The following is a 24515-nucleotide window of genomic DNA, read 5'->3' as shown; positions in this document are numbered from 1 at the left end:
GGATTGGGGCAACCATCTAAGAGAGGTGGCAATCGGAAAACTCTGGTCTTCGGTGGAGTCTCGGCTCCACTTCATTGTGTGGGAGTTGAGGGCGGTTTGCTAGGCACTGACTACCTTCCTTCCAGCAAAGGAAGGCTGGTCCCGGTGTTAATGAACATCACCACCTTGTGGTACTGCCGCGGGCAGGGTGGGTTCTTGGACCATGTGCCAGGAGGCTAAGCACCTCTTCACATGGTTGGAACTTCAAGACATTTTCTGGTCATAAGACACCTAGTGGGATCTCTGAAAGCCAGGGTGGACAAACTAAACCGTGTATGCCATGTTGATCACGAATGCAGTCTACATCCGATGATGGTGCAAGTTCGTGTCCGAGACCCAGGAGAACCTTGGTTAGATCTGTTCATCACTGCAGAGAATACGAAATGTCAAAACTCATGCACACTTGAGTTTCCAAAGTAGTTCTCGCTCTGTGACAGGTTTGCCTCGAGTTGGACTCAGGACTCCTCTACGCCTTTCCTCCAATACCGCTCTTCCCCAGAGTTCCCAAGAAGATCAGGACCAACTGAGCCCAAGTCTTATTAGGGGCTCCAGGTTGCGTGCAGCGAGTATGGTACCCAGAACTCCTAAGGAAGAGCATCTGTATATTGTGCAATATCCTGCTGATTCCGGGTCACCTATGTTTGTTATCCATATATTATATATCTCTTTTGTACGTAATGACACATTTCAAATGCTTGTATACTACCTCATCCGTTTGTTTTATACTGTACACTGTTAAGCGCTCTGATACCCTTGTGGGTCACGTTCGCGCTATATAAAACTTAGTAAATACATAAATATCTTCTGGTCAGGCTGCTCCTTTGGTAGGACCACCTCTCCCAACCGGGCATGGCCCTGCCCCCAACCCGGCACATGCTCCACCTTCTTGCATGGAGATTGAGCGGCGACAGTTATGGGTTTTTGATCTTGCTCAAGTCTGTTATCTCTTTTTGGCAGCCAGGAATCATACCACTAAAACTGTCTACACCTCCTATTGGGATAAGTTTGGGTCTTGGTGGTCTTCACGTCATGTGAACCCCATTTCTACACCTCTTGCTGGGGTTTTGTGGTTTGTTCTTTCTTTAACTCGGCAAGACTTTGCTCTGGGGACAGTTAAAGGGTGTCGTGAATCTTGGCTTTCTTGTGGCTGCGGGATCAACCCTCCCTATTTGTCACCCGTTATTAATCAATTTTTGAAGGGTTTCCAACACTTATTCCTACCAACTCCATTTCCTTCAGTGTGTTCCTTAATTTTCTTACATGTTCTCCCTTCGAGACCCTGCATAGCTGCCCTCTGCCGCTCTCGACTTTGAAACCGCGTCCTGGTCAGTGCTCTTCAGGCTGTCCATTCTTCATACACCCAACGTCTTCCCTGACAAACTGGTCCTTTGATTACATGCCTTGTTCCTTCCAAAGGTTGTCCCTGCTTGTCAAATTGGCCAGAGTTTTACTTTGCCTGATTCCTATGCTCAGCCCCATCCGTCAAAGGAGAAAGAGAGAGTCCATCATTTGGCCCCAAAACAGGTCTGTCATTTTACATTGATGCCAATAAATACCATCGGGCCTTTATTGGATTCACTGTAGCAAAGGTCACAGCTGTGCAGAAACAAACCATCTCCAGATGGATGGCATTCTACATAAAAATTGTACTGGTGAAGAAGCAACCCATTGAAGGCTTGTGGGCTCACTCCTGCCAATGCTGCCACTGCTGTGTTAGCACTCAAGTTATCTGTCCTGGACATTTGTCAAGCTGTCATGTGATGTCTCGCCATACATTCACAGAGCACTACTACTTAGACAGGTCCATCGTGATGGGCTTTTCACCCATTTGGTCCTCTAGGTCTTTTTGGTCGAAGCCATTTTGAAGACTGACCACCAAGAAGGTATTGCTTGAGCCTCTCACCCTCCCAACTCCGCAAACTGGTCTCTTTTTCCAAAAAGATCCCTTTAGACACTGCACATTGGTCAAAACAGTAACATTAGTTTTTATGTGACTCAATGTTAATGGAGCTGAACTTGTCACAAATGAAACTGATGTCAGGACACCGGGTAGGCACCATAAAGGCACAGCAACTTCAGCTTCTGACTCGCATGACGCCAAGTCGAACGACGCCACCTATAGGCACACAGAGGTACTGCTCAAGATTTTCCGGATCCAGTCTAACGCTTGGGCAATATTCTAAGGTGAGGAATAGTAGATAGTACCTACTAGTAGAAGCTCTACCAAAAGTAAGTAACTTGTTCATCTGAAGGTGAGAAATCTATGGTTAGAAGTATCCATCAGAAGAACAAGTTACTTACCTTTGGTAATGCTTTTCTGATGAATACTAGATCTAACCACAGTTTTGTCACCTCACTGTCCCCTCCCTATTCTGTTGTCTGGGTTCTAGACCGTCATAATAGAATTCCAAGTTAGATATTCGTGCACACGTCATCTTGTTTGAAGTGCTCCGCATCTGTGGGATGGGAGGAGACATAAACTGATGTAAGTGTGCAAGGGTGGCTCTGTGTAGGTTTCCTCTCAGTCAATTCTAGGAGCTGGGGGTGCATAGTTAGTCACATAGTGCCTTCCATCAGTGCGGAGGAGCATTGCTGTAAATTTCTCCCTGTCCAGGGTGCCAACTGGGGAAATTCTAGTGCTGAGGAATTTGTGTTTAGATAGAGTATCCCTCAGAAGTAGTGTTATCAAAGGTAAATATCTCATCTCTGCCCTGTGGTGTATATGAGAGCAAGGAAACTGGGTACGTGGCATGGCCTTGTCCATAGACACTTTACACATGTGACAAAGTAGATCATAGCCAAGAGAAACACAAACCACTGAAAATAACTTCATTAAAGGAAAGTTATCGGTATTTACTCTCATTACAAAATCATATAAAAATAGATGTCAGGTGTCCAAAACTTCTATTAAGGGGGAGTTAAGCGTATGATCTAAAATATAAAAAGAATTAAACTCATTCACTTACTTTGATATACCCCATCATTATTCCATACTCTATTGCACAGTTTATCACCATGCACAGTGGGCGAGTTATCAAATGACATCTTCATTAACAAATCACGATATCGCATCACCATTGTAAACCTGAATGATGTGTTTGAGTTGTGAATGGAATCTCAACACACGTATGGAGTGGTAGTGTAAAATATGTATTCTCTCTGTACACATCTTTGGCAGTGATATCCAGCTTTTCCTGTGCTAAAGCTACAGACCTTAACCTCTTAATTATGGGGTAGGGAGGCTGTCTGGACTCATTGCATTAACTATAGCAAGTTCTTGTGTTTTTTTTTTTTTTTGGCATAATCAGAGTTTGATGAAAAGTGTCCTGGGCGATCGGATTCTCCTTAACCAGAACATATTTATGGGGAACCAAATGTGCCCTGTGACAATCTCAAGTGAATTAATTGAGCTCAGAACCTAGCTACTGAGCCTGGGGAGAAAGGCCATGTGCATGCTGAACATACTGTGGGGATGGACATACTGCAACTTGGCAAAGGCATCCATAATCTGCTGGGCACAGCCGAAGCCTCTATCTAGCTAGTTCAGTGGATTGATGTGCTGAGTTAAGGGCCCAGCCAGTAGCAAGGTCTTGCCCACCAACTTTAGGCACAGTGGCATATTAATCTCAAGGGAGTCTGGGTGTCTGAGAAGGGCTTAGAGGTTTCAGTGATTTTATGAAGCCTATGGTAATGTGGTACGGTGTTTCGACAGTAATTTTATCAATGCTATTTGTGATATCTGTGACATTTTTGACACCATAACAAACCCACTGGGATGTGGAGAAGTAATTGTAGTTAGTTTATAGAAACTCTAAAATGTATGTTTTTAGGTTTTGGAATGTGTGTTGCAAAGTTTGTGCTACATACATTTCGTACATCTATTTACAAAGCCTCAGAGCACTTTACAAATGTAGGGAGATGAAAAGTCAGTGATGTGGTAATTACACTACCTGCCATGGTATTTGCCGTATTACTCCGATTTGCACTTTCTGGACATGAACTGGGTATACCTTTTGGAAATTGCGTTTATTGCAAATTTTGTGTACTTGTTTAGAGTAGGGAATCCCAGTATTTTGCTAGTTGGGTACAGTTAACTTTTTCCTGTAATATAACGCAATTCATGCTTAAATTCATGAATTTAAGCCTTCTTTATTTCAATTGAGGTCTCGCTCCAGGGTCAGGATATCTTTCCTAACTGCTTTCAATTTATTGTGAAAAGATAGTTTTTCTGCACCCCATGGTCACTTTCCATTACCTTTGGGGTGGAGGCTTCACCTCTATGTAGTACTACAAATGGCATACTAATGCCTGACAAATTAGGTTAAGCACCAGAGTGTCGGGATAATTTCAAAGGGTAGACTAGTAAACTCCCAGACCCAAATACTACTCGAGAACTCACCCTTCTGTTAGAGAAGTAAGTAGACTGAAATGGAAACTGACATGTAAGCGTCCTCCAGCTTTCTTGCTAACTAGCCTACTGTTCTTTAGAAGGCCTTGAAGAAGGGTGCTACTTTGCATTTTAGGGGTCCAGTCATTGAATTTATCACAATTATTTGACCAAAAAGCTTGCTGAAATCTGTGACCAGCCACTTTTTTAATGGGGGAAAATATCTGCCAAGGGAAATGTGTATGGACCAGAGTTCTGTAAAGTTCTGTTTAGTAAACTTGGACCATCTGCATCATCCATGATTTTCACACGTGTTTCTCCCACATGAGAAAGACATATGCTGTTCTCTTTATAGTTAGAAATAAAGTTGGGCATATTCAGGTTCATGTCTTGAATTTTCATCATCCTCCAGTTAGTAGCTGGCACATGGAGTTCTGCACATAGACTCCTTTGACTTTTTCAGCCTGTTCTGCGTGTACTGAACTGCAGAATAGAGTCAATTCTAAAGGAGATGGGGGATTGATGTCATTTGATTCAAACATAGGCTGTTTTTGCTTTTGCCTCTTTGGTTTGAGTAAGGACCCCTGTGCACATAGTCTAAACCTCTAAATTGTATTACTCGAAAACCCGAGCAGAATAATTCTGTTGATCTTTGCCTGACATTTATTCTTCCTCCGAAGAGGAGAAGGTCCTGGTTTGGGACGTATATGCCTGACCAACCTTCATTTCCATTGCACTCACACTATACTTGCTAAATTCACAGTATAATCCCTTCACACGACGAAGGAATCTTACCCCACTTTCCTGACTTCTAACAATATCCCCAATGGAGTGATATTGCCAATGTGAAAAAGATTGTGCTCCTACCACATTACAGGGGGTTGTTTTGATTTAAATTACCCTTTTGTATTTTAATAACTTTGTGTTCGAGGCATATGAGCTGCAGATAGTACACTTTTGCATAGATCGCCATCTGGTGTTTGGCTCGGATGCTTGCACCTTGTTGTTGTCTTGGTAGAAGTCTTCTGTATTCACGAGACTGGTGACCCCTGCCTTGGACGATAGTGCGCATGGGCATCGACTCCATCTTCAGATTGTGTTTTTCCGCCATCGGGTTCGAATGTAACTTTTGCTCTCTGGTTTGGCACCATATTCTCCAATCCTTTTCAACGTGCAAACCATCATAAACTCGACTGTATTGTTTTCGATCGCGTGATCTTCAACGCGCTCCTCAAATATTCCATTCCATCGTTGACGCTGGCCGCTAGGCCTATCGACACCGTTCAGGCCTACGGCCCATGAAAAGGACTCCATTTAAAAAATGCCTCTAGTGTGGAGCTAAATTTCCACACAGTGACCACCAAAAGGTCTGTAACCTGTGTGTCTCGCCCGAGCAAGACGAGAATAGTATTGTAATAACTTTGTCTTTATGTTTTTCAAAACTAGTTGGTGTGGGCAGGTGGGACATTTTCATAATAAGCAGCCTCAGGTGTGCTAAACAGTGACAAACACACTGATGACATTTTCAGAGTGCACTCAATGGATTGAGCACTGACCTTTTGTGCTGCCCCTGCTAGCAGCACAAATTGGAAACTATTGACTGCGATGGGGGATCAATCTCATGCCATTATCATCTGGGTGAGGAGAGGCTCCCTCATTCAAAACCCACATTCACTTGTTCAGAGATACAGAGCGCTCTCTGATATTCATGATCCAGGTAATCGTGGGTCACCCAAGGTTCTGAGCTCCTGCACCTCTCTGAATATTGTATCCCTCCTTATTTGCAGCCTGCTTGTTTGAAAAGACTGCCCACTGCAGAGTGGAACTAGAAATCTGCCTGCTTTCTAATTGCTGCTTGCTGAAACTCAAATTAAGGTTGGAAAATACCCACTAAAAGTTGGAGGGGAGTTGATGAGTGTTAACAGCAGAGAAAAAGTAATTTGAGAGACTCCATAAGTAATGCCCTCAAAGACATGCTCATTGGTTGGATTCTTCACTTATGTAAATTTTGCTGCCAAACTTTAGTTTAATTTTTTTTTCCTGGGCAGCCTAGTTTTGAAGGTGTGGTATTATTGTGTTTTTTTCCATCTATCAAGACCAATTATATTGGAGTATAAAACTTCCAGAAGATTGCTTCCATAGTCATGATCTGAGATTACCAATGCTTTAATCCAGATTTGGTAGGTAGATGGTGAGGTGGCAGCGATGTGGCTGTTGTAGAGTTGAAACTGGAGATATCAAGCAGCTAGGGGGAGTTTTGAGTTGTGCTGTCAGCTGAACTATAAGGTGGATGGGAAGGTGAAGAGAGAAGCAATTTACCTGGGTGCAAAACAGAAGAAATAGATGATCACGCTCCGGTGTATTAGGCATTGGCATTTGTGTTGTTAGCCACTAGCAGGTGGTTTAGAGACAGTTGATTATGGGCACTGTTAAGGAGTCCTGGTAGCAGAATTTCTTGGTGTTGCCAGCAAAGGCTTTGTGTTTGGTGATCAGTTATGAAGAAACAGTACTAAGTTAACACACATCCATTTTGTTAATAACGTAAGTGTGGTTTGACTGTTGGAGTTCTTTATATTTTATACAACTTCTTTGAATGCTTTGTGGAAAAAAAGGGATTTAAAAACAAAAATCTGCTGTTTATAAAATTCCTACCATATGAAAAACGAAACCATAGGGATCTATCACTAAAGCTGGTTTCTAGCGAGAAATGGGGAATTGAGTTTCTGTGCCTTTCTCCAACATAGGAAAAAGTCATGAATATTGGCATGAACCAAACCAAAGTTAATCTTCACTGCTCATTTTATAAACATTTTTTACTATCCCTTTTGTAAGATGTCTGCTTTCTTTTTTTAAGGTTGAATATAAAGATTTTCCAAAAAACAACAAAAATGAATTTGTTTCACTTATAAACTGTTCCTCTCAGCCGCCACTTATCAGCCATGGGATTGGGAAGGATGTGGAATCTTGCCATGACATGGTAAGAAAAATATTTATGGTCTAATCTTCTGAGATGCTGACTTGTCCTTTTGTTCTGTCCCTTGTTGGTATGATCATTTTTGTGCAGTTTGTCTAATTAGCAAATGCTTAATTTGAAAAAGTAAAAATAACAAAATAAGCTTTTGGTGTATATAGTAGGCAGTGTTGTTTTATTGGAAGTAGCATGTTTACATTATCTCTTTGTTCTTCATTTACCAGTAAATCCTAAAGTATGTAGAATGAGTACCAAACTATTACCTACTCTGCCTTCCAACCGATCTTCATGGGAAGTGTCACTCCTCCTCTTTTCCTGGACATTCCTTGTCAATCCTTTGGCACACCTCCTTGCTTGTTCCACGAACACAGCTGGTGTAAGCATCCTCTCCAATTTATTGGATCTCATCTGATGAGAAATCAAAAGTACCTCTCTCCACTTTTAATTTGCACATTTGACATTCCAGTGCTGTGAGTTGACGAGACAGTACTACTTTAACCCCCTCTGTATTTTTGAGACACACTACACTAATCGAAACCTTGAAATGCATCCCATTCAGTGGTAGTGTCTTAGCCTGTACTTTAATTCTCTAACAAGTAATGAGTGATATGTTCGCCAATCTTTGCCTTAAATGGGGCAACTAGAAGTGCATCTACTGCACTACTGGACGAGGTCTGCGGCACTCCAAACACCATCTATAACAGACTATGGTTGGATAGTGTCCTACTAAGGTACACTGCTTCATTGACATCTGGCCCCGTCCCAAGTCTGAGCAGAAACGTATCCATTCTAGTATAAATATTATGCACACCTGACTAGCATGAATACTCCCTACCCTCAGGTTGGAGTTCTCCTCAAGCATCTGTCAACTGCCAGTATCGAAGCTAGGGTGCAAACTACCTGGATTAACTTGTTGTTATCTCCCCCCCCCCCCCCCCCCCCCATAGACATGCCCTGCTAATGGTATCCCCTAATTTCTGGTCTAAAGAGGTCAAAAATTGCATCTGATTAGCATTGGGGTCATAAATACTTCCCTTGATTCCCCTTGCGGATGATGCTTTTCCCCCTCTTCATCTACTGATGCTTTGCATAACCTTTAGAGCACTCCTGTACTATCCGGACTCATGACCCCTATGAATATGCAGAATACACCGTACTCACCAGTTGACCTCTTCATCTCCTCTGAAAAGTTTTTCTATCTTAGTGAGGTGGTCTCCTGCAGACTTGCTATGTCTACCATACACCTCAAATTGGACAGAAAGTTTAACAGGCATTCCCAGCCCCCTGACATTTCAAATTAAGATTTTAAGCACTCTGCATGAACATGTCAAGTAACTAAATCAATATAATCTAACAGCCCTTATAACAATATATCCCACACAGACATCCCCAGGTGCGCAGCCCAGAAAAGGCGGGACTGCTCATCAACCTATCAGATCCTACTACATGTCCTGCCGCCAGGCTGGTGCCCAGCATGAATGTATAACCGTGTCTTCCTCCCACAAGGTTGAAGTTTGTCCAACTACCACGCCACCTCAATCTCAGTTACATACTAACTCTTTTCTGAGCTAGAAGTGTGTTAAATAGGAGCATGTGACAATCTAGCTTGTGTAGCCTCATCAATGCCACCCTGGTACCTTTTATAAGATCCACATTCCATCAATTATAGGCCTGACTCTTTGACTCAGTGTAGGTGAACCAAACACCCTCCATCTCTACACTCCAAATCAAGCAGTAAGTTCTGCCGTCATCGGTGGTACCTCAGGCATTGACTCCAAGATCTCAGAGGTATATGCACTTCTGTAGTAGGGCATTTCTGTGTATAGTCATAATCTTGTGAATAGTCCCGCCCATGTGCGTGTACCCCGGAGCAATCGAAATAGTCTCTTAAGTTGTCTTCTTCTGCAGTCCTGCATAGACACTTAAAAGAAAATCAAAGACAAATAATGCAGCCTAAAACTACAAGGCTACATTGGCCAGCACTTCATCTTGAAGTGAAAAGATAGCCAAATAATAGTACATTTTACACAATTTGTAAAGTTTCACACATAGAGAAACTCCCCTTCACAAAAATCCTTTGTCATGATAGAGAGGAAGGTTTGGACAGACAAGCCCCATAGTCTGCCATTATGTGTCTGGAAAAGGGATACCGTGCCTTTAAGGAACTCTCTAGAGACCCTCTGTATCCCAGGATACACAGCCAAAGGCCTTTTACTTTCAGTTCTTTTTTCCGGCTCCTGCTAGCAGGACCCTGGAGCATTGAGCTCTGCCTTTTTGGGTATATCCTCAATTTTTGGAGCTTTTCCAGTGTTTTGAGTGTTTCACTCGACATCTGGAGTCTTCCTCTTCCAGTTGCTGTCTTTTTTGACCAGTTTTGCCACCTCTATTTTGTCTAAATGCCAGCTTTATTCGACAAGTGCCCTGAGTGTGGTAGGAGGAAGGCAAAATCCGACCCCTACAGAGTGTGCATATTCTGTCTCCCTTCTACCCATGTCACTGACTCATGTGATGTCTGTCACTCTTTCTCCAGGAGGACCCTGCGTGACAGGGAGAAGATTCGTCTCCAAGGCCTGGAGCAGAGGAGACATCAAGAACCAGGTGGGACTTCTGGGCATGGAGGGACTCTGTCATCATCCTCTGCCAGTGCATCGGCCTCTTGGGGGCTCCCCAGTCAAGAAAAGGCCCAGAAAAGGCACCGGTCCAGGTCGACGTCGATGGCTTCGGCGTCGAGAAGTATGACTATCATCTGTTCCCCGTCGACCCAGGGCTCTGGGTCGAAATGACGTTGACGGTCGCGTCGAGGGGTAGGACGTCGAGACCTTGGACGAGGTCAACGTCGAGGACTTCACCGGCGTCGACACACCATGGCCGTCGTGATGAGTCCCGAAGAGGCAGGCGCCCGCCGTCGAGGTGACACCGCCGTTCGCCTTCAACGTCGACACGAAGATAGACGCCGAGGAGAGAAAGATCGACGTCGAGGCGAAGACACTCGACGTCGGGGAGTTCGTCGACGTCAGGAAGAATGACGTCGAGAAGAGAGACGTCAAAGAGGTCGAGGAGGGAAAAGTCGACGTCGAAGAGGAAGTAGAGGCCCAGAACGGTGTCTAGTGTCACTGTGGGTAGCGTCTCATAGTCATCATCATCGGCGAGTCCCCGGTCGCGGCCCTCAAGGTCCAGGCCGCCTACGCCGCCTCCTCTTCCGCAACCGCCTCGGCCTCCACAACCAAAACCTTTGGTTCCGGCTCAGCCTCTTCCGTTTCCGCAAGGGAGGCTTCGCACTCGCAGTGAGCGTAGATCTTCTACGAGGTCACGTCATCGTCGGCGGAGGGATACGTCACGGTCCAGGTATACGGACTCGTCCAGTGACAGGAGATATTCTCCCACTTTGCCGGCCTCTCCTCCGACGAGAGTGTCGCCAGTGGATGACATTGTGACGTTCCAGGATGTGCTGCTGAGGGGGGCAGCGAAGCTGGGGATCACATTGACTGTTCCCACCCCTTCCACCTCTGTGATTTTTGAAACGTTGCAGTGCAGGCACCTCTCTCGTACTTTGCTGCCTTTGGTGCCAGGACTGGAGGAACCGGCCATGGAGCTGTTTCGGACGCCGGCCTCGGTGAAGTCGGCGCCATCTAGACTTCAAAAGAAGTACAGGCCCCCGGATTCGGATCCTGCGTTCTTAAGAGCAGATCCTGTGCAGTATTCTGTCATTGTGACAGCGACCAAGAAGCAGCATTCCACTGCCCCTTCGTCTACAGTCCCTCCAGACAAGGAGAGGCGTCAAATGGATTCGGCAGGAAGAAAAGTCTGCAGTACAGCTGCCATTTCGATGAAAGCGGCAAGTTCATCAGCGCTTTTGGGTCGGTATGACCGCTCCTTGTGGGAGTCCCTGCAGCAATTCATTGAGCTCCTCCCGAGGGACAGAGAGAAGACTTCCAGGAGAACTTGAATGAGGGCATGATGGTCTCCAATCAGGTCATCAGTTCGGCGGCGGATGCCTCTCTCCTGGCTGCGCATGGGTACTGCCATGGCATAAACTTGAGACGACACTCCTGGTTGCGCCTTACCTCTCTTAAGCCTGAGGCGCAGCAGCGGATTGCTAACTTGCCCTTTTCGGCATCTACCCTCTTCGGGGCTGATACGGACTAAGAGATGGCCCGCATGAAAGCGGAAGTGGAAACGCTGAAGGCTGTAGGTTTGGAGAAACCAAAGGACCAGCGGAAATCCTTCTGTCCCTTCCAGAGGCGTTACTCTTCCCAGAAATTTCACTGGAGGCAAGTTCGCCAAGATGGCCAACAGCGGCAGCAACAACAGCAATACCAGCGACAACCCTTCCAGAAACGTCCGAGGGGCAGAAGGCCTTCTCGGCGAATAAGGGCCCAGCTGGGTCTAAGCCCTGAGGTGTTACTTCCGCCTCGTACGTTACCCGCACGGTGGGGGGAAGCATACAGAACTAATTGGCAGAGTGGAGAAAAATTACTCCGGCCAAGTGGGTGCTGAATATTGTTTGCAATGGATACAGTCTTCGTTTTGTCAGCCCTCCTCAAGCTATTCCACCGGTTCATTCGCACTACCAGCTGCGCGAACTTCAAGCGGAGGCCAATACCCTGTTAAGAAAAAGGGCGATAGAAGATGTCCCTCTGTCTCAAAGGGGATAAGGTCTCTACTCAAGGTTCTTTCTGGTATGCAAAAAGGACAAAAACGAGTTCTGGCCCATTCTGAATTTGCGACAAGCAAACAAATGGATTTGCAGCGAGAAATTTCGCATGCTGTCCTTGCACCAGATTTATCCTCTGCTGCAACGAGGAGACTGGCTTTGCACATTAGATCTGCAGGATGCGTACTTCCATGTGCCCATTGCGCGGAAACACAAGAAGTTCCTGCGCTTCCTGGTCGGCACCAATCACTATCAATACACCGTACTACCGTTTGGTCTGAAGTCTGCACCCAGGACTTTTTCAAATTGCATGGCAGTGGTGGTAGCGCACCTGAGAAAGAACAAGGTGTTTGTCTACCCGTACCTGGACGACTGGTTGATCAAATCCTCCACCTTCCAGGAAGCACAATTGCATGTCAACAGGACGGCCGTTCTGTTGAATCAGCTGGGTTTACATATCAACATGTCCAAGTCTGTCCCGACTCTGGTTCAGTGCCTGCAGAACTTGGGAGCCTCCATCAATACTCTCGGAGCAAGCGTGTCTCCTTCGGAGGAGCGATGCTTATAGATCTTTCGGAAGGCTCAGGCTCTCATGTCCCTTCCATCAACAACAGTGAGGACGGTGTCTTCTCTTCTGGGGTCAATGGCCTCTTGCATCTTCCTCACACCACATGCACGCCTCCACATGAGACCGCTGCAGGAATGTCTGGAGGAGCTGGGACGACAGGATCCAATTATCTATTCACGCTTAACAGTCCCTGAGATGGTGGTGTTAAGCGGAGAATCTCCTCAAGGGGGTTCCATTCCACAAGGACATTCCCATAGAGACTATTGTGACGGATGCTTCTCTCCACGGTTGGGGGAGCGCATTCCGACCATATGCAGATCCAAGGAACGTGGTCCCAGACGGAATTCACGTACCACATCAACTTTCTGGAACTCGGAGCTGTTCATTTGGCGCTGAAAGCCTTTCATCCATCCTTCTAGACCAACTCCTTGCTGGTACAGACGGACAATACAACCACAATGTATTACCTCAACAAGCAGGGGGGCTCGATCGCGCACACTGTCCCAAGAAGCGCAGGCAATCTGGCACTGGCTGCTAACCAGAGGACTGATTTTAACGGCTACCCATCTACCAGGTGTGCAGAATGCTCAGGCGGACGCAGTCAGCAGGCTGGTCCAGGAAAACCACGAGTGGGTCCTAAACGACGAGGTACTAGGAAACATCTTCGGAAGACTGGGCACTCCAGACATAGATCTGTTCACCATCACCAAAAAAAGAAAATGCTGAGACTTCGCCTCCAGGTTTTACCAACCGGGGACTCTGGGGAATGCGCTATGGATCAGCTGGTCGAACAGCTTTCTGTACGCTTTTCCGCCCATTCCCCTGATAACGCAAGTACTCATCAAGCTGTCTCAATCCAGAGCGCGAATGATCCTCGACAGTGGTGATTCACGGACCTGCTCCATCGGTCTCTCCAATCCCACCTACGGCTTCCATGTTGGCCGGACCTTCTAACGAAGCTCGGGTGGCAGTGGGTGCATCCCAACCTCTCATCGTTGAGTTTGGCGGCATGGCTCCTGAGATAGTACAGTATGGACACTTGAACCTGCCTGACAACTGCATGGAAATACTCAAGGAGGCTAAGAGACCTTACACCTGGACTTCCTTTGCCTACAAATGGAAAAGGTTCTGCATCTGGTGCACGTCCAAGAACGCTGATCCTACCTTCTGCAAGGAAGATGTCATCCTTCCATATCTCTAGCATTTGGCTCAGTCTGGCCTTAATTACCATTCTATTAAGGTTCACCTCACATCATTCACTGCGTTCAGGAAGTGCCCTTCACAAACATCCTTATTCCAGATTCCTGTAATTAAAGATTTTTTGGAGGGACTGAAATAAGTATTTCCCCTGTTAGGCGTCCGTCGCCTTCATGGGAACTGAATGTGGTGCTGTCACGGTTGATGAAGGAACCTTTTGAACCTATTCATAAGGCTTCTCTACAGCATCTATCCTGGAAGGCGGCCTTCCTTGTGGCTATAACATTGGCCCGCAGGGTGAGTGAGATCCAGCCTTTGTGTTGCCAAGAGCCTTATACTGTTTCATGCTTCTAAGGTTGTCATGAGGACTCACCCTAAGTTCTTACCTAAAGTGATTTCTGATTTTCATGTCAATCAAACGATAACTTTACCTACGTTTGTTCAACATCCTTGTAGGGGATCCTATGGTTTTCATCCGTTTCCAGGCCTCCAATGGTAGGCTGATGATGTGTGATTCTATCTAAAAGGACCCTCAGTTTGGCCAGGTATAGCATTGCATACCTGATATCTCGTTGACGAAGCACATAATAGAATATCCAGATATGCGTTTTTGACGTTGTCCTTTAGTGGTACATTTTGGGAATCAATCTAGTTTTGCATTGTCCTTTGTCTATGGGCCTAGATCTCTGGTCTGCTGCAGAGTGTGGTCACAGTCATAACCAACATTGGACTGGTGGGCATCCACAGAGCAGGTAGCAACCCTTTGTGCCCTCTCCATCATCATAGGATATTACATCATCCCTTCCCTGTTCGAAACCTCCTGCACAGCTTTCTGGGACAATCCAACACCAGATTGTCAAGTTTTCTCTGAAAAGAGCTCCTTTGAGGGCCTCTTACCTGCCCCTAGCAGACATCACTGCCAGAACACTCCTACTAACCCCTTGTGTGTTGGCTCCAGCGGTCTGGGCTATCTCCTTTCTTCAGTGGGACTGTGCAGTCCAAGCCCTGGAGCAGTGTAACAAGATGGTCATCAGATACAGGTGTCCCCCCCCCTCCCCCCATACTCCTTTATTTCCTAATAAGAGTCAATCACCCTGGTAAATGTTCCTTTTGTGTGGAAGGCCTTTGTTCCCTTACTGGGGAGCAGAGTAATTCACTTGGCCCAGCAGGGGGAACAAAGGTCTGTAATCTGACTATGAGCCAAAGTCTCAAAAGATGTTGACCTAATGTGTTAGGAACTACAAAATCAAACTTTGTATGCATGTTTTACTTCCCGTTTGCATGACTTAAAATGCCTAAGTGGAGCGAAACTGCTCTTTAGGGCAGATTTTTAAAAGGTGTGCTACAGTTAAAGCACTACTGATTTTTCAAGTAAATTCTACTGCCCATTCTATGAATGCCCACTAATATAAGACCTACCACAGGTCAGCACCTATCCTTGCAGAGTCCCTTCTGCACCTGGCTAACTGTTGCAGTTACTAGGCTGTGCACAGCTATAGTCTTACACGCGAGGCCCACACACGTTTTCACATCTAACCAGGCCTGTGCCTCTTTACCTAGCTGTGCCACAGTAGCCCTATGTTAAAAAGGTTAACTCTGTCTGTAAACACTCTCAAATCAACTTTCGTGACATTAATTTGAGTCAGACTTGAGTAGTGAAACTCGCGCATTGTAAAGGTCCTAAAACTCGGTGGTTGAAAGCGGAAAATTCTGTTAAACTAAATGGGCGGAGCCCCTGAGCTACACAGTAAATAAGAAAAAAAGGTGGGGGGTGATGCATATCAGCAGGGTGGATAGTTTGTCAGTTTTGCCACCTGACTACTGCCCTGAGTCCTGCCTGCTCCATGAGAATCCACTAGCGGTCTCCGGCACCCCTAAGATGCAACAAATATTTACACCAAAGCACCCTTCAGAACAAAGGACTGTGCCTACAGTGCTGCTCCAGTTTGCATATATTCAGGCTGATGTGAGTGGAGCTTCCAGCATTTATCCCTGCGCATCTGCTAATATTTTCGCCAGTCTGGAAATCACCCCTAATATATGGCAGTTCTTCTCATTCTGCGTTGTATGGGCCTTGTTAAAAAAAAAACCTCCAAGGACCCTTGCTTCTCCAGCCTCACTGATGCCTGCACTGCTCATTCCCTGCCATCTATAAGGCCCATCCGGCTCCTGTGAACATGACTTTTCTCCCTTGTCACACCCCGGGTGCAACACAGGCCCCTAAGATGATCCGCAGGTCCTCCTTACCTTGACTATAGTGACTACGAACACTCTGTGAACCCACATTTCAGGCCTCACTGGCTTACTCCAAAGCTATCTTGATTATGCCTTGGTCCCTAGGCGGTACTTCCACCTCTGCTAAAAATTATTGTGGCTCAGTCTTCCACTAGCTTCCTTCGTTTCCTCTCTGCTCCTTCAACTCTGTCAATTCGTACCAACTGACCAATTGGCCCTTCAGCTAAAGGATACTGATGGGCTCTGGAGCACTTGACAAGGAGCAACAGCAAAATGTCTGACTCCATCTTGCACTCCACTGGACATCCTACCAAATCCATTATTTCTGGTCATTGGGCAAAGTTAGGCAACCGCTTTCTCTGGACTTCATCAGAGAATGAAGCCTCTCCAGGTAATGAAGTGGATACGCTTCAAGAAATGCCCCAGTGTCCATCTTAATTATCCCTGGGCTGAGTGGGCAAAGCCAGCCGCCATGCTGCAGGCAGCATGTTCTGCAAGTCCATTGCTGGTCTGCGATCGCTCGGTCACTTCTGGCCACCTCACGCTGCGATGTCCTGGGTCGCCCGAACTCTAAGGCAGCTGGGAGGGTGATGGGCACAGGAGCCGGTGCTCATGCTCAACGGGGTCCCGAGGAAGACTAGGACAGGGGCTTACTCCTCCCACGCAAGATGGCGACTCTGGTGACAAGCAGAGTGCAGAGATCCACTGTGCTGTGCTCTTGTTTGGCTGAGGTTGCGCAGCAGGATCAGCTGCAGCGTCCTCAGTGGTGCTTAGAGCGGGAAGTTGCCTCCCCCATTACCTCTGTGACAGGCCCAGACTGCTCCTAGTGGCTCTCCCGACCCTGCTGATGGGACCCTATTGGTGTCTTTCTCTCTGCAGCAACCTTTGGATGAGCACTTGGGCCGCCACGTCACCTGGGCCGTGTGGAGGGCCCCCCAGGGTGCCAGGTGAGGAGTGTGGCAGGTTGATGGGGTGGCCTCTCGGGCTCCCATGATCCTGGAAAGCCTTTCGTGGAGATGGTGGGACACCTGGGGATATCGGTCACCAGGCCTAGTGACCAGCTGGCTCTCCCCAGTTGCTGGTCTTTGTGGTTGCTGCGGGATTGCCTGGGGGACCCCTGCTGTTGCGTGCAGCCTTTAGTGTTCCATCCCCCCAGGGGTGGTGTGTGCCCCTAAAGAATATCACACCCCTCCCAGTCCCAAGCCTCTCCCACCAGCCAGGTGATCTAATACCTGCCTTGCCTTGACTGTGACTGTCCTCGACAGGCCCACCTGTTGGGGCGGGAGGATGGAGGGGGGCCCACTCAGAGGGCCAAGGATGATGCACTGATGAACAACCTCCCACCCCAGGAGACATTTTTCGTTCTTTCATGTTCAAGTTTTATTTGTCAATCTTCTATTTAGCAATCTCCTTTGGCATTGGAATTTTCATACAAAAATTAACTTATTTTGATTATTTCATTGCACTGGCATGTTCATTTAATGTATTTTGAAAGTCAGTGTGCAATATTGTACATCACTATAATAGTTCATGTATGTGTCTTACATTACTTTCTAGGCTGCATTAAATATTTTGAAGTTACTCTCTGAGCTGGACCAACAAAATAATGAGATGCCAAGAACAGGAAATGGACCAATGTCTGTGTGAGTCCTCCCAATTTAACACTGCGTACTATGCATTACCAATACAATTTCATTTGACTTCAACCTTGTTGTATCGGAATACATATCGCCTCCCAACTACCCACCCCCCTCTGAAGATCTATCCGTCGCTGTTTTGCATGTGTATACTGGGCTTTAGGAGTGGGTTTTGCATACCAGCACCTTTTCATCAGATTCTAATGAATTCTATACTTTACCCAGATATCGACCATCCATAAGAGATCTACAAATTATGCCAGGAGTTAACCCAGCAGTTCAGAAAACATCGATGGAGTCCTCTCGATCTATAGATTCCTGCATTAATCACTTAGAAAGGTAAGAACTATACAAGATTGTCATTGTATGGTTTCAGAATGTATATTCTACATTCAGTAAGTTTAGGACAATTTTGTGCCTTCCATGTTTTAAAGATGTACTACTGCAGCACCAAACTGGTTGCTCTCAGGAAGGGAATGTTTATGACTGAGGCTTGTATCTCGGTCTTGAAACTTGAGACTTCCAGCAAGGCTTGATTCCTTAAGGTTGTACCAGCGCAAATCTGTGTGCTATTGTCCACAGTGTACAGTGTGTGTTTTGAGGTCGATATTGGAGATGAGCTTCCTTCCTGGGTGACTGTCTTTGCTTATTTCATATACAGACAGGGAAGGCGTTGAATTAGTTCAATTTCTTGCTGTTGTAGGTGGCTATTGCTGTTGAGATGTGCACTGGAGCTGGCAATTCTCCATTGTGTAGCTGCTGCTTGCTGTATTCATCAGCCCACCATTTCCACACTCTTGCTTGCCTTCTCTAGGGGTAGTCAGGTTGATGTAGGGACATTAGCTCTGTTCCTGGCTGTGGTCAAAATATCTGATAGAGATTACTAGCCGCAGATTCCTTCACATAGAATTCTCCCCAGGCATGAGACTGGATCCAGAAACCTTTTTGGCACAACATCCCTGCGTGCCGGGGGGACAGCACCACGTGACTCCGCCCTGGCGTCCTCCGCATCCATGATGTCAGCGAGGACACAAGTCCCACCCCGGCGCGGCTACGTCAGTTTTTTCTCTTTCCGTGTGCAACGAGGATCCGGTTGAGCTCATGCCTGTTTTCAGGCCTTCCATCCCTTTTTCACGTTACGGAACAGTGTGTGAATGCCTTCGGGCTTCAGGACGTGTCCCTCTTGTGCGCGTCCCATGTCTGCGACGGACTCTCATCCAGTTTGTGTGTGGTGCCTGGGTGGGCACTGGGACTCTGAGAGCTGCAACGCATGCCGTCCCCTTCCTCGGAAGCAAGGAACTGCCGGTTTCGCCTGCGACATAGTCTTTCAACGCGGGCCCAAGGGCGTGGCTCACCGGCTGGTAGGTCCTTCAGTTTATCTCCGAGGCCTTGTCCTCCTTACACGGTGGGCTCCTGCTCTCTCCGGGACATGCGCCCCCACCTGTCGCCTCCTTATCTGCCGGTTTCCAGCGCAGAGGCGAGTAGGGCCCAAATGACAGCCTACTCTGCGGCTCTGCAGGCTTCTTTGGCCCTTTCTCCACCTCCTGAGACTTCCGCGGATCCCTTGCCTCTTGCGGGGACTTTTGCGGAGTCGCCGGCGGCTCCGGCCCCGGTACTGAAGATCTCGGCACCAGGTTGTAGCAGAATGGTGCCATCTGGGTGTGGTCCTTCGGTGCTCCCCTCTTCGGCGCCCAGCTTCCCTGTCTCACCGCAAATCCCTACGGGGCTTCCTTTGATGCTGCAGATGATCGCTGGGACCCTGTGCTTGCCCCGGGTCCCCTTTGGCCCTCTGAGCAGGCAGCTGCCTCATCAGAGGTCGAGCTGGCGCCGGTTCGGCACCAGGAGCCTCCCTCCCTGGCTCCGGTGGAGTCACGGGTAGAGGTGGGGTCTTGTGGTGCTTTCCCCGAGTCCTCCTCGTTCCTCGGCGCGGGAGGCTGCTCAGTCCGTAGCCGAGCTGATGCCGCAGGTGGCCCCTCCGGTGCCACATGACGCCGATCAGGTGCCGCTGACGACCTCCACGGAGACGTGCCGGCGCCGGGTTCTGGATTAATCTCTTGTAATCCCTTTGTTTCCTGAGGTCTGTCATCTGTCGATGTGCTCCTCCCCAGAGGTAGGGTGCTATGTGGTTGCCTTTTCGCTGGCGTCTTCTATAGGAGGCTCTTTGCTGTTCTCGCGGCCAATATCCTCAAACCCTTCTATCCTGGGCTCTTCGCGTCCCTCATTCCTCGTTGGCTTCTCCACTAGGTTGGGGAGGACGCTCCCCCCTAGAATCGGGGAAGGGCGGCTCCGCCTGTTCTACGGCAGAGGAGGATGGGTGAACCTGCCCCTCCCTTTTCTACAGGCCATCTCTTGGGGGTTCTCCACCAGGGCTCTGGTGGCAGGGTGTGGTTCCTTCCTTTGAGGCGTCACTCCATGATTCCCTTATTGGGGGCCTGGAGGCGCCCTGCCACAGGCGATCCAGTGCCTCAGGCGCTTCTGCACCGCCATCGGCCTCTTCCGCATGACGTGCTCTGTCTTTCTTTCCACCCTTCTCCTCAAGGCGCTCTACCGTGTTTGCCTGGAGTGTTGTTCCCTCCGTCTCCGGAGGCCTGGTGGTTAGATTCATAGGGGCGTAATGTCTTCGCTTCTTCCAGTGCTGCCTTGAGAGCGCTCAATCCTTTGTGTGTTAACCAGGGCTACTTCTAGCCTGTGGGGTCTGGTGATGTCCCTTCTTTCTTGTGTCTCTCATGAGGGTGGCCGTGCTGATCTGCGGGCCCTTGTGTTGACTGGTAAAGAGTTGACCGCATTTATTCTTCGTGCGGCTTTGGACATCACCGATGCTACTTGCCGTGTTATGGCTACTTCTGTGGCTCTCCTTCACCATGCTTGGTTACGTGATGCTGTTTTTCCTGAAACTCTTAGGGAGCGTCTAGTCGACCTTCCCTTTGACGGGGCCCTGCTGTTTTAATTCTCTGGCAGACTCGGCCATTCGATGTCTTCTGGTTGGGCTTTGTCCTCTTCCTCTAAGGATGATTTGTTGGGAGGGGTTATCCCACTGCTCCTGGAATCTGGTGTGGGGTGCACGTTACACTTTCCGTGAGGGATACCTTGCGCTCCAGGCCCTGAGTTGGCTTACCTCTTTATTTGGGGTTCAGCCCCTGTTGACAAAAGTGTTCTTTTTGGCTGCTTACTAAGCCTTCTGTGGTTTTTGCCGCAGATTTTCTAAATTGTTCTCTGATGTGGGTTTCTACCCTCAGAGTGGTTCCAATACTTCTTGGGCCGTGTCCTACCCTGCGTGGGATATTTGTAGCTATTGGATAGCCAGTCTTATGCTGGGATGAGTGGTCTTCCCCTTGTGGTTTCCTTTCCCTTCTTGGTGTTGCTATATGCTGCCGGTGCGTTTCTTGGACGGCTACGGTGTGGGGCGGTGTTCTGCCTCTGGTTTGTTCTTGGCCTGGTCCTCTGCCGGCGTTCTGCCTCTGGTTTGTTCTTGGCCTGGTCCTCTGTCCGGTGGCATTCTGCCTCTGGTTTGCTGTTGGTCTGGTGTCTAGAAGGGTTTATTCCTGTTGGCGGCTTTGTTCGTCCTACTTGTTCTCTTCTTGTTTCCTGGACGGTTCCTGGTTAAGTACCCGACGGCGTCCGCCAGTTCTTCTGGTCCGGCCAAGGGCCTTGATGCCCCTGCTTCTGGCTTTCGGGGGCTTATGAGATTGTTTCCTCTTTTCACCCGCCTTATTACTGAGGCGCTGTTTGGTGTGGCTGTTGACATCCAGTTGGATGAGTCCAGCCGCCCTCTGCACTGGGTGTGTTCCCAGTGGAGGGCTATTGCCTTCTTTTTGGCTCTTCTCCTTGGAGTATCTGGGTTGATCTACTCCCTTGACCTCCTTTTTGCGTTATCTGTACCTGGGGCTTCCTTTGGAAGTCCCTGGTACATTGGCTAATGGCCTTCTTTCGTGATGCCTGTACCTGGGGTTTCCGGTGGAGGTCCCTGGTGCATGGGCTGCTGACCTCCTCTCCCTTTGTTTTGCCTGTAATGGGGGCTTCCGCTGGAGGTCCCTGGTACACTGGGTACTAGTCTCCTCTCGTCTTGCCTGCACCTGGGGCTTCCGGTGGAGGTCCGTGGAACATTGGCTGTAGGTCTCTTTTCGTATGGCCCTTCCTTCTCCTGCTTGGTGACAGGGGGCCACCGCTTGTCGTGGGGACACATTCCCTCTGGGCAGAAAGGTTTCAGGGTCCAATCTCACGCCTGGGGATAATTCTACGTGAAGGAATCTGCGGCTAGATTTGTCTCTACCAGATACATTGTTACCGAAGGTAAGTAACTCGTACAATTGAGTCAGCCACTGCATTTCCACAAGATGAAAATGGGGTCTTGGAAAGAGTGTTTATATTTCTTCTCCACCCATAGGTGGTCACTCCCTTGCAGGAGCCAGGTCCTCTTAATGCTGCCTTCTTCTGGTAGAAGATGTTTAGGAGCATCAGCAGTATCTAGTTTTTATTCTAGTAGGTCATCAGTCTCCAGAAAGAAATACATATTGCCTGTTCTTCTTCAAGGTGTGCTCCATAGGTGTGTGCTGTACACTTGCTAAGTGCATTGTGCACTGCAAGTACATCTGACAGTAGTGGTTTTGAAGGGTAGGAACTAAATCGAGCAAATCAGCAAAGAAATCTTGCTAGTCCGCTTAGACGGCTTCTGGGTTTTGAAAGTAAGTCTCGTCGATGTAACCCGTGTAGCTCCAGTGTTGTTGCAGGTTTGAGCTCCGCCTTCCCCTTTTTGACACTTTGTCTCCATGAGTTTAAATGGGATTCAAAACCCCTGAGACTTGTTGATGTCCTTTTTTTGGAAGAGTCTTTCTTCTTTTTCAAGCTGAAGCCTCTTCCTCTTCACCTCAAGTGCCTTTACTCAGTATCGAGCACTGGCAGATTTTTTTCCTTTTAGGAGCAATTGCCTCCTACCCTTCAAAATCTTGACCGATTTTAGGAGTTTAAATGTGTTTGAAGGGCTTGCTTTCTACGGTGTCCTTCAGCTTGGATGAGTGGTGCTCTTTTAGTTTTTACCACCTTTCGGTCATCAAGCGCTTCGATGCTGGGAAGGACTGAGTCTTGTTACCTGGGCTCAATCCCTGCTGCACAGCACCTGCTGGCATTTATTGAGTTAGACTTTTTCAGCTCCTTCTTTGATGCTTCCTGCCTTCTGAGATAAACAACGTCTGTGTTGGAACTCTCTTCCTGCACCAGCTTAGTTTCTTCTGTGTTTTCCTCATTTCTAGACAAGCAGAGGACCTTGAGAGACGTTTTCTTCTGTTGCGATGGCATCATTGTGTCGTGTATCCATGTTTTTTTGTTTCTCTCTCTCGCTTTCAGGATCTTGGGCTAGCAATTGGCACATGCTTCGCAGACTGCAGTGCTACAAGCCTTTGGTGGAGACAGGTTACAGACCTTGTTGGTAGGTTTTGCACAGACTTGTGGTGCCACTTGGAACAGAATTTAAAGGAGGTGTTCTCTATTTCCCTTGAGTTTCCAGTTACACATTCTCTAGTTGCGTGGTAGGTTTCTCCAGTCACTAATTCTCTGTGGAGGGTTTGGTTTTTACTGGTGGTGTCCAAAGTATTCTAAGTCTTTCGGTGTCTTACTATTTCTATACTAATTTCATTAAACATCCTCAACGCTCTTTCATTAAATGATCAATTCTCTTGGAGATCCATCCATTTGCTTCCTGACCCAACAGTTGAAAAAGACTCTGAAGATAGAGATCACACCTGTGGGCTCTTCCGGGCTTACGTTTAAGGTTAATGATTAGGCAAAGGATCATTATAAATTGTGAGCAAGTTTAAATTGTTACAATCAAGCAATACTATTTTGCATTCAAATGAAGTTAAAAAAACGGTCAATCAGCTTAAAATCACATAGCATAAAACATCTGAATGCCAAAAATGAAACCTGCAGGACCTTTAAAAAGATGAGCTAGCAAAGGCCATCGGAGTTATGGGGTTATTTTGGAGGGGATAAAAGCCTGCCAGAAGACCCTCGGGCAGTGGCAGTTTTCAATCAACACACCACAGATGTCTGGTACACAGCACACAGAGTGAACCACAACAATGTCAATACCTCTCAGACGACATAAGGCCTTTCTCGGTACAGCAAGAGGAAGAGGGCAGACCCAAAAGCAGGGGGGGCACAAGTATGTGACTATCGGCATAAATCCTCCACACACAACACCGGGGGAGGTGTAGAATAGTGGGAATTCATTGGTCATTGGGGAGCAATCACCTCAGACAAATGGGCACTAAATATTGTAGTCAATGGATACTGCAAAGAGGTCCCAAGTAGGTTAGGAATACAACCAAGACAGACAAAAAAGTGTATCCCACCTGCTACAAGAGGTAAGCAAACTTCTGCTAATGCAAGCACTAAAAAAGCTCAAAAAAGAGAGCAGAGTCCAGGAGAATGCTTAGTCTTCCTGCTGGCACTGAAGCTAGATTCATCACTAAGACCAATATTGCACCTCAGACAGCTGAAAAAGTTAATCGCAGCAGTTCAAATTGACCATGCTACAAGTTGTCATACCGCTGCTAGTGAAGGGGGACCATGTGGCCACCATAGACCACAAGGGTGCCTATCTGATCATATCAATGAACTCCACACTCAAGAAGTTCCTCAGATTAGTCCTAGATAGTCAAAGTATTACCTCTTGAGATAAAAGACTTCTTTAAGTAGTAGGAGCACACTTAAGACAGGGGATACACTTACTACGGAGTGGCAAAGCTGTGCTTGCGAGGGCTATGCCAGAAGAACATTCATACAGTAATGGTAACACTTCACAAGCGGAGTTTCGTCCTAAACTTAGAAAA

The 24515-nt window shown here is 47.5% G+C and overlaps 1 protein-coding gene across 4 annotated transcripts in view; it reads left to right on the top strand.

Moving 5' to 3' along the window:
• Window positions 1–24515, top strand: part of STAU1 (staufen double-stranded RNA binding protein 1) — a 383483-nt gene that overhangs the window by 290224 nt on the left and 68744 nt on the right. For all 4 annotated transcript variants that reach the window (XM_078651853.1, XM_078651856.1, XM_078651855.1 and 1 more), the window contains 3 exons: window positions 7281–7403; window positions 17609–17694; window positions 17914–18027. In XM_078651853.1, the coding sequence (XP_078507979.1) occupies window positions 7281–7403; window positions 17609–17694; window positions 17914–18027 (323 nt within the window). The remainder of the gene's footprint in view (window positions 1–7280; window positions 7404–17608; window positions 17695–17913; window positions 18028–24515) is intronic.

Source organism: Lissotriton helveticus, chromosome 7, assembly GCF_964261635.1.
Source record: "Lissotriton helveticus chromosome 7, aLisHel1.1, whole genome shotgun sequence".
In the NCBI taxonomy this organism is placed as follows: domain Eukaryota; kingdom Metazoa; phylum Chordata; class Amphibia; order Caudata; family Salamandridae; genus Lissotriton; species Lissotriton helveticus.
Note: the sequence above shows the minus strand (reverse complement) of the source record. Positions and strands in the feature narration are given on the sequence as shown.